Below are 15,079 nucleotides of genomic sequence, written 5' to 3' on the forward strand. Positions count from 1 at the left end.
GTATTTGAAAATGTGGGCTTTCTTTCAAATTTAGGGGCTAAAAGCACAAGGCCTCACCCTAGAGTTATCCCTGTAATTTGACATATTCTTTTACCCAATATACTGACAAACATCATTTGAAAAAGCTTACTGCGGTATACCAGTCATACTGTGCAATCCTGGGGGCATGGGTGGCCCAGTCGTCTAAGGCGCCGCAATTCTCTGTGCAGAGTTGCGTCCCTTGGGCACGCCAGAAACTTATGATTGTGGGTTCGAATCCCGGTTCACCCCGATTATGTTTCGAGGTTTGTCAGCACCATACCCATGCTCGTGGGTTTCACCGAAGTGGTAAACGTCTGAGACCTGCATCTCTTTGGGCTTTCTTCCCACATTAAGCTGATACGCCGCGATATAACTGGAATACTGTAAAAAGCGGCATTAAACACAACTCACTCACTCACTGTGCAATCCTAGTACTGGGAAACATGAACAACAACAACAACAACAAAAAATCATGATCATGCATACAGATGAACAACTTGTATGGATGATAGTTAAAGACCATCTGGAATAATCCTTGTAGACATACAGTGTAGGGGATTATTAGGGGAAGGTAAGGTGTCATTTCTCATTCATTCATCATCTCTTTCCACTCTTTGTTGTTACATTTTCACTGTTTTCATACCAGTCAATCTTATCCGCAATGTCAACTGTGTAAACATTGTCTTCTTTCACATCATAGTCAACCAACTCATCACTGTCAACCATTTCCTTCTTGTGAGACATGTCATCATAATTATCATCACCACTGTCAACCTCATCATAAATATTACTATCATCACAATCATCATTGTCAACCACATCATTTGGATGGATGTCATCATCATGATCATACATATTACTTTCATCAACATCCACATTCTGGCTTATATTGCCTTTGTTGACAACACAGTTCTCGGAAAAATACTCCTCTACAATCCCCTCTTCATCAACATCAGTGACAACACTGTCAACAACAGCATCATTATGCAGACCACCATCACCATCCACAATATTTCCAATGTCAATATGGCTGCCAGTGATGTCCTTATTGCTTGATACAGCCTTGACCTTGGCTGGTCTTCCCCTGGTGCGCGGTTTGCAAATCCCCAACATGATCCTGGTGTGATCCTTCATATGTTTACGGAAGTCGGAATCCCATTTGAACTTCTTGCCGCATGTCTCACACTTATGTCTCTCTCCTGTGTGTGTCCTCAGATGTTCCTTGAGAATGGACGTGCGTGAAAACTTCTTGCCACATTCCCCACAAATGAAGGGCTTTTCTTGCCTGTGCTTTGCCATGTGCTGGTTGATGCTTGATGAATATGCAAATGACTTGGGGCACAATGTGCACTTGTGAGGGCGTTCCCCCGTATGAACACGCATGTGTTCAGTCAGGTTGCTGGAGTCACTGTAAGCCTTCTCGCAAAGTGAACATTTAAACGGTTTCTCTCCAGTGTGGGACCGAATATGTCTTGCAAGGTTATCTGAAACTGTAAACGCTTTTCCGCAAATTTCGCACTTGTATGGCTGAACCCCGTTATGGTATTTGATATGTCTGGTTAGGTTGCCGGAAGTCGAAAACGCTTTATCACACAGGTGACATTTATATGGCTTCTCCCCCGTGTGCACTCTCATGTGTCTGGTCAGGTGTCCCGACACCGAGAAGCGTTTATCACACACGTCACATGTGAAGGACCCCAGCCCCGTGTGCAGTTTCATATGTCGGTCAAAGTTCGCTGGGGTTGAAAACGTTTTATCACATACAGTACACTGGTGTGCCACCTTCTTCCCATGCTTCTTTAAGTGTTTCTGTAGGCGCTGATTGCTGCTGAAGTCTTCGCTGCAGAAGCTACACGTGTACTGTGTCATGGCGTCAGTCTCCATTCTGGTGCTGTATTGACCCTGGATCTGTGTCGTTAAGCTCTATCACAGAAAGTTCTATACAGGATGACAATCCTCTTTATTACCATTGGTAACGTTGGTGAGTAGAATCCTTGAAGATTTTCCAGAATGAACTCACAGAAGTTCTGAAAAAGATTATGAATATACAAATGAATATTTACGAACATAATTATCATGATCATGGTTTTACGTGACACACAAATGTGTGTCCAGTACACACAAATGTAGAGAATGGACACAGAAAAAAAGAAATACTGTGTCCCGAGAGACGCACAATAACAGGGCATCAAGACCAGTTATGGGTATCTGTTTTTTCATCCTTCAATCCTGACCACTGTCCACATGATCATTGAGTCATTCCAGGCTCTGAAGTAATTATCTAAATGTACAGTACACTACAATAATACATTACTTTACAGGACCCTCATATTGCCTGCAAGGACCCTTAAAATCAATTATAGGAAAGCCCACTTGTGTAAGTCAAGGTAAAAACCCTGCATGATTATACTGGAGGTGAGGTGAAACAGAGTTTAGTTTAATGTCGTGTTCTAGGTTATTGCACCTTGAGTGGGTGAATGAGTGTTAATCTGTGTGTGTGTGTGTGTGCGTGTGCACGAGTGTGTGTGTTTGGACTAATGCCCCAGTTTAACATGGATACCCAACTCAGACACAGTATACTGAATCTGAGCCGATTAGTCCTTGTTTTATTCACTTAATACCCCTCTACAGGCAGACACGCTATCCACTTGACCACGGATGCAGTTTGATTATACTAGAAGTGTACAGGGATGTGAAGATTCCGGGGTAGAATAGGTCTTCAGCAACCCATGCTTGCCGTAATAGGTGACTATGCTTGTTGTAAAAGGCGACTAACGGGATCTGGTGGTCAGGCTCGCTGACTTGGTTGATGCATGTCATCGATCCCAATTGCATGGATCGATGCTCATGATATTAATCACTGGATTGTCTGGTCCAGACTCGATTATTTACAGACCGCCATCACATTGCTGGAATATTGCTGAGTGCTGCGTTAAACAACAAACCAACCAACCAACAGGGAAGTGAGCAGGTTTCCCCCAAAAAAGAGGATAAATCTAGAAATTTGTAAAACAAATGATTGCATTTTAACCAATTATAAACAACATTCACACCAAGAAATGTAATAAGTCAATGACAAAAGTCAAGTGACAAAAACAAAACACCACTGCAAACATAAGACATATATCCCTGTGTTATTGGTTTTCGGACGCTGAAAAAACATTTTCAGTTTTCTCGTTTATCACATGAACAACTGTAAAACATATCATCCACTTATAGGCTAAAAGACAACTTTATCTTAAAAACAAACCATCTTCTGAATATTTACAATTTCTGTGTGATGCCACATCCCACATTATAGTGCAAGTATTTGTGATAGAAAACGTATGATCCGACGATAATAGTATTGTGTCATAAATAACAATAAAGGTATATATGATGCTGAAAGCTCTGATCAAAAACAGCATAAACTGCGAGGGTTGTCCGGAAACATGATAATATATTTTGGAGTATTTTTTTAAAAATCTTTGATTATATTTTTACGAGGAAGATGACTTTTTCCGAGGACTACTGTTTTAAAAAACGTGATTTTCAGCGCTTCCGCCGAGATTTCACATCCCTGAAACTACTACATGCATACCTAGGCATGGCTCCAGGCATCAATGAAAACGAGGATGCTAGAGGTTGTGTACCTATCATCATCCTAAACCACACACGCCTAGGACAGTGAAATGTTTGTTAAGGGGAACAAAAGGGATATATTACTGTGTGTAATCAGGTAGGGTACCAGGTACCTTAAACGGCAGCCGAGTCCATATTCCCCAACCCAAAACCGGAACCGGTTCATGTTGTAGTTCAGGTTCACCTGATTATGAGTGCATGTGTGCATCGCGGAATATTGCAGGAATATTCGATTACTGTACGTACGCCACGAGACATTCAACTTCAGAAGATAATCCAAAGTTCCTCCTGACGAATGTGTACTGCCATGTTGAATTGAACCACGGTTCATCATACAGGAAGTGATGAATACCTAAGGAACAGGATACCCGCATTGCGCCCTGCTACCCTGCAGCGGAATGGATTCATCCTAGGGTACGTTTCCGATTTTGATTTTGGCTAGGGTACATTTCTGTAGTACGTACTTGTGCAGACAACGACCCCTTCCGCGATAGTGGCAGCTTACTAACACAGCATGCATAGGACTTGTACGTTTGTTGATGACATATGATATTGGCAGTCTAAAGTAGTTGTAAAAGAAAAACAACCCAACCCACAAATTAACTCAGCTAAACTTTTCAAAGTCTATTAGTATGAGAATCACTAGTAAGACGCTATCAGACAATGGTAAGCGTTCATCCTCATTAAGCTTTTCTTTTCAATTCTCACATTATAAATAAGCCGAATTGTAATTGTTGAAAGTAAATACATGATTATACTTTTTTTTTCTTCATAATCTTTAATCTAATCAGTGATGTAAATGCCTGATCATTCATTTGCAATATTATTCACTGCTATTTGATGAACGAAAATAGGACAACTAATGATATTGATAGTTAATATGACGACTACGCTTCAGCGGCGCAGTGGTTTGTCAAGGTGCATCCTCCATATAGTGAACAGTAGAGAGATTACTTGTGTTCACATACATCCATTCGCCTAAGGCTTAAATCGATACACAAATCGTACTTAGTCAGTCGTTACCATCCTGCTGCCCTGTCCTGTAATGATGGGGAGACAATTCTGTCAGCACTGTAGTGTTTCAAAATCTGTTGTCATTGCACCGTTTCATCGGTACGCGTAAGTTCGATTCCCATATGCTTTGCGCACTCCTTTTGTGGTTATTGAATTGCGTTTTCCGAATGACATCATTCGCCACAAAGCTTCTTTGATATAAAAATAGTTTTATTTTTTTATGATGCATTTTATATTTGAACAAAATATTTCTTTAAATTGATGCACGTTGAATTTGTATCCAAGAAGGGAGTTAATAAGATCTATTTATCACTGTTGTTGTAACCCTTTATATAACAGATTCCAGGGTGGTTAATCGTCCGTCCAGTCTTGAGATACGCTGTGTTCCTTGCGTAACATAAGTTCGATCACATAAACAATCCCGCGCAGTTCTAGCGGAAAACAAAGCAAGCATAAACAAAGAAAACAAAAGCTCACCTAAATTACTGTTTCTTAGCCTCAATTTTGGCAAAGTTCCATTGAAATCCACTGTCAGATCGATCGATACTTCGCCCGCCATGTTTCCTAATTCTGTGCTTCAAAATCGCTTACCCTCTCTTCCAAACATTACCGAAACATTGCGAGTTTTCCTGGAATGCGTGCATTAATATTTATAACGTCACAGGATGTGTCAGTCGGACAGTGACAATAGCCAATATAGTTCCAACTGAAATCTGTTTCTTATTATCTTATACAGTGCCGTCGTCACGATATGGCTGAAATATTGCCGATGTGACGTAAAGCATTAACTCACTCGCCCACTATACAGTGGCGAAGCAACATATACGCAAAACAACAATTGTTTTTAATTGCCTTTCGCGGCAATCCATCGGTCTGTCCGCTAGAGTAGCTGCCCTTTGTCAAAGGGAAGCTACTCTAACCCTAGTTTATGAGACGTCACGGCCACGGTCCGACGTTGTTGACAGTCGGTCTGTCCTGTCACAACGTTAAGAAGTGTACTTCCCTTTGACAAAGGGCAGTTACTCTAGCGGACAAACCCATGATTGCACTGAAATGCAAGTAGGAACACTTGTTGTTTTGGGTATTTGTTGCTTCGCCAGTGTATAAGAAACAGATTTCAGTTGGAACTATATTGGCCACTGTCACTGTCCGAGTGACACATCACTTACCCTGTGACGTAATAAATATTAATGCGCGCATTCCAGGAAAACTCGCAATGTTTCGATAAGGTGTGAGAGAGGGAAAGCGATTTTCAAGTACAGAATTAAAGAATGACATAAAAGGTTGGCACGCTTGTGTGTTTGGGGATGATAAATATCCTGTATTAGGAATAAACATTATGTATTTAGCTTGCCAAGGCTAGCTAAATACAATGTTTATTCCTAATGCAGGATATTTACCATCCCCGAACACACTCGCGTGATAACCTCTATGTCCGTGAATACATTTTATCAATGTCACATTGTATATTTGCAGGGAGTCAAATTGTCGTATATATTTATCAAACTGCAATGTCTAGGTCGCTTCCTTGATTAATTACACAAATAATTAACAATCACAGATTAAATTGTTAACTGTTTAGGTATGGTCGTTTCAAAGTGATTGATTCTATTACCCAAAATAGCCACCCCCCATGAATGGAATTGATGGCCCCATTGTTAAAGAAGGGAATCGGGAAAGACTTATCATGTGTGATTTACTGTTAAATGCAAAGGTCCTTATAAAGCTTTATGTTTCTCGAATGACACCTGTTAATCCTGCTTTTCGGGTGCCATAGAAAGTCGGCAAGGAAATATCTAAAATCACCTTGAATGAGAAGAAAACTTTCCCTTACACTAAGACCTTATCAGAATATAACATGTATATACATGTTTAGCGTTTTTTATTCATGAACATCGACTCGATGTATACATGACAATGCTCATCCACAGCAGTCAGTATCATGTGATATGGTCCAACCTGGAACCTTTTTATCTTAAACTGTTTCTTAAAGTTGATTAAAATCACATGCAATATTATGTCCCTTGGAGAATGTAGTGGAGCTCATCTGCAATTAACTTACATGACAAGAGCTGTGAAATACACCTAAGCTCAGATAGACTTCCATACCATGCAGTGTTATAAGACGTTAACTGCATAATATGATACTGGCCGGGCCATCTAGACCATCCACATTTAGACTATTCTATGTGACTTTTTATGCTTGTATGGACAACCCAGGATATTGGTGATAAAAGAATCTTTATATCTATGTTCAAATATAGCCTTTTTTGACAACTACAACAAACCCAGTGCAGTAAAGTCAACAAACTAACCAATTCATATTCTTATAAACAATTCAAATGACTTTTAAATTTTGAAACTTATTGAAATGTGTCTGTGCCTGTTCATCTAGGACTGTTCATCTTATCGTCTTCCACCTCACGTGTCCTCTGTCCATCGTATTGTGACAGTATTATCCTTCTGTTGTCATTACTTACTCATGTTATCCCACTCATGTATGCAATTGTTGTTACTGTTAATCCTCCACTGTTAATCCTCCACCTACTATAAACGCTCTGTGCCATGTTCACCATTCAGTCTTGCTTGACAAGGGTATAATGAACTGTCGCCTTTACAGTAATTAAAGAACTTGTTAGCCATAAATTGTGTTTACTTTGTATTAGATATTGTCTTATTTGACCCATTTCATTTTTCTATTTTAATCCCTCACAGTCCAGATGTGAAACAGCATTGTGACAATCGTTCTCTGGTTTCTGTTAGGGAAGACGTTATCTCGTCTCCCTCTGGGGCGGTCGGGTAGCCCAGTGGTTAAAGCGTTCGCTCGTCACGCCGAAGACCCGGGTTCGATTCCCGACATGGGTACAATGTGTGAAGCCCATTTCTGGTGTCCCCCGCCGTGATATTGCTGGAATATTGCTAAAAGCGGCGTAAAACCATACTCACTCACTCGTCTCCCTCTCATGGATATAGCCTTGGTTTCCATACTTCTTCTTCTCCTACGGTGGCATCAAACTATGTGGATTGTGATCACCGTATTATCCTGTCCAACCTGCAGTATCTCAATGAATCTCGACCTGATTTGTGGCGTCGTCTCACCGCTCAGAGATACTGGTATATTATTGTACTTCGTGACAAAGTCATCTTTGCTGTTAATGATGGTTGGTTGAATGCAAGATTGACGTATGGTCTTAAATCGTGAACTTGTACCCTGCAAAAACTAAGTACTCTTAGAATGGTGTGTGTGTGTGTGTGTGTGTGTGTGTGTGTGTGTGTGTGTGTGTTTTTGTGTGTGTGTGTGTGTGTGTGTGTGTGTGTGTGTGTGTGTGTGATTTGTCATTGGAACTCAATCTTAGTTTTTAAAACATTGAAGTTAAAATCAGTTAGAAATATGTAATATTTCATTAATTAACAAACTATTTACTATTTGTTGTTGACCAGCGGGGATAACGGGGTTATGTGAGCTTTGCTCACTTCTTTCTTGTTATTATTCTGTATGATGTGTGTAATTTTCACCAAAGGCTTTTATACTGATTAAAAGGTAATTATTATTCTGTATGATGTATGTAGTTTTGACCAAAGGCCTTTATACTGATTAAAAGGTAATTATTATTTTGTATGTGTGTGTAATTTGGGCCAAAGGCCTTTATACTGATTAAAAGGTAATTATTATTCTGTATGTGAGTGTTATTTGGGCCAAAGGCCTTTATACCGAATCTTTCTGTCTGACCGTCCGTCCATCCGTCCGTAATTGAACACAATTGTACAATTGTATTGGCATATTACAAAATCCAGAAGTAAAACATCACTGGAGTATGACGTCGACGCCAGTGCCTTCATTTAAATCAGCTGATCGTGTTTTAAAATGAGATTATTTACGTCCGTGAGTGAATATTGTTTTATGGCAGTGCCATCAGTGTTCAAGTTCTAACACACCGCCGGTCCAGTGACCCGCGGGGCACACGCTGTAACCAGACCCTCATTTTAGTCGGGGTGATGGCGACCTATTCTGTCAAGAAATATATAAAAGTTAAAATAAGTTCTACTTGCCAAAGACTTCATCTGGTGCAGAAGTGATCTATAATTAACCCTCTCTGTATGACCTTGTCTTCGGTTGAACAAAGTGTTTACTTCATGCAGGGTGATGAATGACTTAAACCTCTTGCTGCATTAGTCTTCTCCATGTTTCACAGAAAGCAAAATTATGTAAGATGAGCTATACATCACAAATAGCAAATAGTTCTAGATAAGTGATCTCATCTTCACTTACATTTTATGAATGAAAGTATGTATAGTTGTAGCATGTATATGCTGAGTTGTACTGTATGGCTGTGTTGTGTTGTACTGTATGGCTGTATTGGGTGGTTGTACTGTATGGCTGTGTTGTTTGGTTGTACTGTATGGCTGTGTTGTATGGCTGTACTGTATGGCTGTGTTGTATGGTTGTCCTGTATGGCTGTGTTGTGTTGTACTGTATGGCTGTGTTGTGTTGTACTGTATGTCTGTGTTGTGTGGTTGTCCTGTATGGCTGTGTTGTGTTGTGCTGTACGTCTGTGTTGTGTGGTTGTTCTGTATGGCTATGTTGTGTTGTACTGTATGGCTGTATTGGGTGGTTGTACTGTACGTCTGTGTTGTGTGGTTGTCCTGTATGGCTGTGTTGTGTGGCTGTACTGTATGGCTGTGTTGTGTTGTGCTGTATGGCTGTGTTGTGTTGTACTGTATGGCTGTGTTGTATGGTTGTACTGTATGGTTGTGTTGTCCTGTATGGCTGTGTTGTATGGTTGTCCCGTATGGCTGTGTTGTGAGGTTGTCCTGTATGGCTGTGTTGTATGGTTGTCCTGTATGGCTGTGTTGTATGGTTGTCCCGTATGGCTATGTTGTGTTGTACTGTTTGGCTGTGTTGTGTTGTACTGTATGGCTGTGTGGTTGTACTGTATGGCTGTGTTGTGTTGTTCTGTATGGCTGTGTTGTGTGGCTGTACTGTATGGCTGTGTTGTGTGATTGTGCTGTATGGCTGTGTTGTGTGGTTGTACTGTATGGCTGTGTTGTGTTGTACTGTATGGCTCTGTTGTGTGGTTGTTCTGTATGGCTGTGTTGTGTGGTTGTTCTGTATGGCTGTGTTGTGTGGTTGTACTGTATGGCTGTGTTGTGTGGTTGTACTGTATGGCTGTGTTGTGTTGTACTGTATGGCTCTGTTGTGTGGTTGTTCTGTATGGCTGTGTTGTGTGGTTGTACTGTATGGCTGTGTTGTGTTGTACTGTATGGCTGTGTTGTGTGGTTGTTCTGTATGGCTGTGCTGTATGGTTGTACTGTATGGCTGTGTTGTGTGGCTGTACTGTATGACTGTGTTGTGTGGTTGTACTGTATGACTGTGTTGTGTGGCTGTACTGTATGGCTGTGTTGTGTGGCTGTACTGTATGGCTGTGTTGTGTGGCTGTACTGTATGGCTGTGTTGTGTTGTACTGTATGGCTCTGTTGTGTGGTTGTTCTGTATGGCTGTGTTGTGTTGTACTGTATGGCTGTGTTGTGTGGTTGTACTGTATGGCTGTGTTGTGTGGTTGTTCTGTATGGCTGTGTGGTTGTACTGTATGGCTGTGTTGTGTTGTCCAGTATGGCTGTGTTGTGTTGTACTGTATGGCTGTGTTGTGTGGTTGTACTGTATGGCTGTGTTGTGTTGTCCAGTATGGCTGTGTTGTGTTGTACTGTATGGCTCTGTTGTGTGGTTGTACTGTATGGCTCTGTTGTGTGGTTGTTCTGTATGGCTGTGCTGTATGGTTGTACTGTATGGCTGTGTTGTGTGGCTGTACTGTATGACTGTGTTGTGTGGTTGTACTGTATGACTGTGTTGTGTGGCTGTACTGTATGGCTGTGTTGTGTGGCTGTACTGTATGGCTGTGTTGTGTGGCTGTACTGTATGGCTGTGTTGTGTTGTACTGTATGGCTCTGTTGTGTGGTTGTTCTGTATGGCTGTGTTGTGTTGTACTGTATGGCTGTGTTGTGTGGTTGTACTGTATGGCTGTGTGGTTGTACTGTATGGCTGTGTTGTGTTGTCCAGTATGGCTGTGTTGTGTTGTACTGTATGGCTGTGTTGTGTGGTTGTACTGTATGGCTGTGTTGTGTTGTCCAGTATGGCTGTGTTGTGTTGTACTGTATGGCTGTGTTGTGTTGTACTGTATGGCTGTGTTGTGTGGCTGTACTGTATGACTGTGTTGTGTGGTTGTTCTGTATGGCTATGTTGTGTTGTACTGTATGGCTGTGTTGTGTGGTTCTTCTGTATGACCGTGTTGTATGGTTGTACTGTATGTCTGTGTTGTATGGTTGTCCAGTATGGCTATGTTGTGTTGTACTGTTTGGCTGTGTTGTGTTGTACTGTATGGCTGTGTTGTGTGGTTGTCCTGTATGGCTGTGTTGTGTTGTACTGTATGGCTGTGTTGTGTGGTTGTTCTGTATGGCTATGTTGTGTTGTACTGTATGGCTGTGTTGTGTTGTCCTGTATGGCTGTGTTGTGTGGTTGTCCTGTATGGCTGTGTTGTGTTGTACTGTATGGCTGTGTTGTGTGGTTGTTCTGTATGGCTATGTTGTGTTGTCCAGTATGGCTGTGTTGTGTTGTACTGTATGGCTGTGTTGTGTTGTACTGTATGGCTGTGTTGTGTTGTACTGTATGGCTGTGTTGTGTGGTTGTTCTGTATGGCTATGTTGTGTTGTCCAGTATGGCTGTGTTGTGTTGTACTGTATGGCTGTGTTGTGTTGTACTGTATGGCTATGTTGTGTTGTACTGTATGGCTGTGTTGTGTTGTACTGTATGGCTGTGTTGTGTTGTCCTGTATGGCTGTGTTGTGTTGTCCTGTATGGCTGTGTTGTGTGGTTGTCCTGTATGGCTGTGTTGTGTTGTACTGTATGGCTGTGTTGTGTGGTTGTCCAGTATGGCTATGTTGTGTTGTCCTGTATGGCTGTGTTGTGTTGTACTGTATGGCTGTGTTGTGTGGTTGTTCTGTATGGCTATGTTGTGTTGTCCAGTATGGCTGTGTTGTGTTGTACTGTATGGCTGTGTTGTGTTGTACTGTATGGCTGTGTTGTGTTGTCCTGTATGGCTGTGTTGTGTTGTCCTGTATGGCTGTGTTGTGTGGTTGTCCTGTATGGCTGTGTTGTGTTGTACTGTATGGCTGTGTTGTGTTGTCCTGTATGGCTGTGTTGTGTTGTACTGTATGGCTGTGTTGTGTTGTCCTGTATGGCTGTGTTGTGTTGTACTGTATGGCTGTGTTGTGTTGTACTGTATGGCTGTGTTGTGTTGTCCAGTATGGCTATGTTGTGTTGTACTGTTTGGCTGTGTTGTGTTGTACTGTATGGCTGTGTTGTGTGGTTGTCCTGTATGGCTGTGTTGTGTTGTACTGTATGGCTGTGTTGTATGGTTGTCCTGTATGGCTGTGTTGTGTGGTTGTCCTGTTTGGCCGTGTTGTGTGGTTGTCCTGTATGGCTGTGTTGTGTGGTTGTCCTGTTTGGCCGTGTTGTGTGGTTGTCCTGTATGGCTGTGTTGTATGGTTGTCCCGTATGGCTATGTTGTGTTGTACTGTATGGATGTCTGGTTGTACTGTATGGCTGTGTTGTGTGGTTGTTCTGTATGGCTGTGTTGTATGGTTGTCCTGTATGGCCGTGTTGTATGGTTGTCCTGTATGGCTGTGTTGTGTGGTTGTCCTGTATGGCTGTGTTGTATGGTTGTCCCGTATGGCTGTGTTGTGTTGTACTGTATGGCTGTGTTGTGTTGTACTGTATGGCTGTGTTGTGTTGTATTGTATGGCTGTGTTGTGTGGTTGTTCTGTATGGCTGTGTTGTATGGTTGTCCTGTATGGCTGTGTTGTGTTGTGCTGTATGGCTGTGTTGTATGGTTGTCCTGTATGGCTGTGTTGTATGGTTGTCCTGTATGGCTGTGTTGTATGGTTGTGCTGTATGGCTGTGTTGTGTGGTTGTGCTGTATGGCTGTGTTGTGTGGTTGTACTGTTTGGCTGTGTTGTGTGGTTGTCCTGTATGGCTATGTTGTGTGGTTGTGCTGTATGGCTGTGTTGTGTTGTGCTGTATGACTGTGTTGTGTTGTACTGTATGGCTGTGTTGTGTTGTACTGTATGACTGTGTTGTGTTGTACTGTATGGCTGTGTTGTATGGTTGTACTGTATGGTTGTGTTGTGTTGTCCTGTATGGCTGTGTTGTATGGTTGTCCCGTATAGCTGTGTTGTGTGGTTGTCCTGTATGGCTGTGTTGTGTGGTTGTGCTGTATGGCTGTTTTGTATGGTTGTCCTGTATGGCTGTTTTGTATGGTTGTCCTGTATAGCTGTGTTGTGTGGTTGTCCTGTATGGCTGTGTTGTATGGTTGTACTGTATGGCTATGTTGTGCTGTACTGTATGGCTGTGTTGTATGGCTGTACTGTATGGCTATGTTGTGTTGTACTGTATGGCTATGTTGTGTTGTACTGTATGGCTGTGTTGTGTGGTTGTACTGTATGGCTGTGTTGTGTTGTACTGTATGGCTGTGTTGTGTGGTTGTCCTGTATGGCTGTGTTGTGTGGTTGTCCTGTATGGCTGTGTTGTGTGGCTGTACTGTATGGCTGTGTTGTGTTGTACTGTATGGCTGTGTTGTGTTGTACTGTATGGCTGTGTTGTGTTGTACTGTTTGGCTGTGTTGTGTTGTACTGTATGGCTGTGTTGTGTGGTTGTCCTGTATGGCTGTGTTGTGTGGTTGTCCTGTATGGCTGTGTTGTGTGGCTGTACTGTATGGCTGTGTTGTGTTGTACTGTATGGCTGTGTTGTGTTGTACTGTATGGCTGTGTTGTGTTGTACTGTTTGGCTGTGTTGTGTTGTACTGTATGGCTGTGTTGTGTGGTTGTCCTGTATGGCTGTGTTGTGTGGCTGTACTGTATGGCTGTGTTGTGTGGTTGTGTTGTGTTGTCCTGTATGGCTGTATTGTATGGCTGTGTTGTATGGCTGTGTTGTGTTGTACTGTATGGCTGTGTTGTGTGGCTGTGTTGTGTTGTACTGTATGGCTGTATTGTATGGCTGTGTTGTATGGCTGTGTTGTGTTGTACTGTATGGCTGTGTTGTGTGGTTGTGTTGTGTTGTCCTGTATGGCTGTATTGTATGGCTGTGTTGTATGGCTGTGTTGTGTTGTACTGTATGGCTGTGTTGTATGGCTGTGTTGTGTTGTACTGTATGGCTGTGTTGTGTGGTTGTGTTGTGTTGTCCTGTATGGCTGTATTGTATGGCTGTGTTGTATGGCTGTGTTGTGTTGTACTGTATGGCTGTGTTGTGTGGCTGTACTGTATGGCTGTGTTGTATGGTTGTACTGTATGGCTGTGTTGTGTTGTACTGTATGGCTGTGTTGTGTGGTTGTCCTGTATGGCTGTGTTGTGTTGTACTGTATGGCTGTGTTGTATGGCTATGTTGTGTTGTACTGTATGGCTGTGTTGTGTGGTTGTACTGTATGGCTGTGTTGTGTTGTACTGTATGGCTGTGTTGTGTGGTTGTCCTGTATGGCTGTGTTGTGTGGTTGTCCTGTATGGCTGTGTTGTGTGGCTGTACTGTATGGCTGTGTTGTGTTGTACTGTATGGCTGTGTTGTGTGGTTGTCCTGTATGGCTGTGTTGTGTTGTACTGTATGGCTGTGTTGTATGGCTATGTTGTGTTGTACTGTATGGCTGTGTTGTGTGGCTGTACTGTATGGCTGTGTTGTGTGGTTGTACTGTATGGCTGTGTTGTGTTGTACTGTATGGCTGTGTTGTGTGGCTGTACTGTATGGCTGTGTTGTGTGGCTGTACTGTATGGCTGTGTTGTGTGGCTGTACTGTATGGCTGTGTTGTATGGCTGTGTTGTGTTGTCCTGTATGGCTGTGTTGTGTGGTTGTTCTGTATGGCTGTGTTGTGTGGTTGTGTTGTGTTGTCCTGTATGGCTGTGTTGTGTGGCTGTACTGTATGGCTGTGTTGTGTGGTTGTGTTGTGTTGTCCTGTATGGCTGTGTTGTATGGCTGTGTTGTGTGGCTGTGTTGTGTTGTACTGTATGGTTGTGTTGTGTTGTCCTGTATGGCTGTGTTGTATGGCTGTGTTGTGTGGCTGTACTGTATGGCTGTGTTGTGTGGTTGTGTTGTGTTGTCCTGTATGGCTGTATTGTATGGCTGTGTTGTATGGCTGTGTTGTGTTGTACTGTATGGCTGTGTTGTGTGGCTGTACTGTATGGCTATGTTGTGTTGTACTGTATGGCTGTGTTGTATGGCTGTGTTGTGTTGTACTGTATGGCTGTGTTGTGTGGTTGTTCTGTATGGCTGTGTTGTATGGTTGTGTTGTATGGTTGTACTGTATGGCTATGTTGTGTTGTACTGTATGGCTGTGTTGTATGGTTGTGTTGTATGGTTGTACTGTATGGCTATGTTGTGCTGTACTGTA

At 42.3% G+C, this 15,079-nt stretch overlaps 1 protein-coding gene across 2 annotated transcripts; it reads right to left on the reverse strand.

The window, feature by feature from the left end:
* Nucleotides 1-319: 319 nt before the first annotated feature.
* On the reverse strand, nt 320-4,724 carry LOC124140582 (zinc finger protein 501-like). Of its 2 annotated transcripts, none has more exons than XM_046508227.2 (2): nt 4,651-4,724; nt 320-2,048 (listed from the first exon to the last, which is right to left on the reverse strand). In XM_046508227.2, exon 2 carries the CDS (start codon nt 1,903-1,905, stop codon nt 619-621), a length of 1,287 nt encoding a protein of 428 aa, XP_046364183.1. In that variant the 5' UTR covers nt 1,906-2,048; nt 4,651-4,724; the 3' UTR covers nt 320-618. The 2 variants fall into 2 exon arrangements, with proteins under 2 accessions (XP_046364183.1, XP_048241621.1); XM_048385664.1 differs by having other exon boundaries at nt 4,666-4,694.
* Between the last annotated feature and the right edge of the window lie 10,355 nt (nt 4,725-15,079).

The sequence above is a fragment of the Haliotis rufescens genome, unplaced genomic scaffold (assembly GCF_023055435.1).
Source record: "Haliotis rufescens isolate VD_foot unplaced genomic scaffold, xgHalRufe1.0.p SCAF_6, whole genome shotgun sequence".
Classification (NCBI taxonomy): Eukaryota; Metazoa; Mollusca; class Gastropoda; order Lepetellida; family Haliotidae; genus Haliotis; species Haliotis rufescens.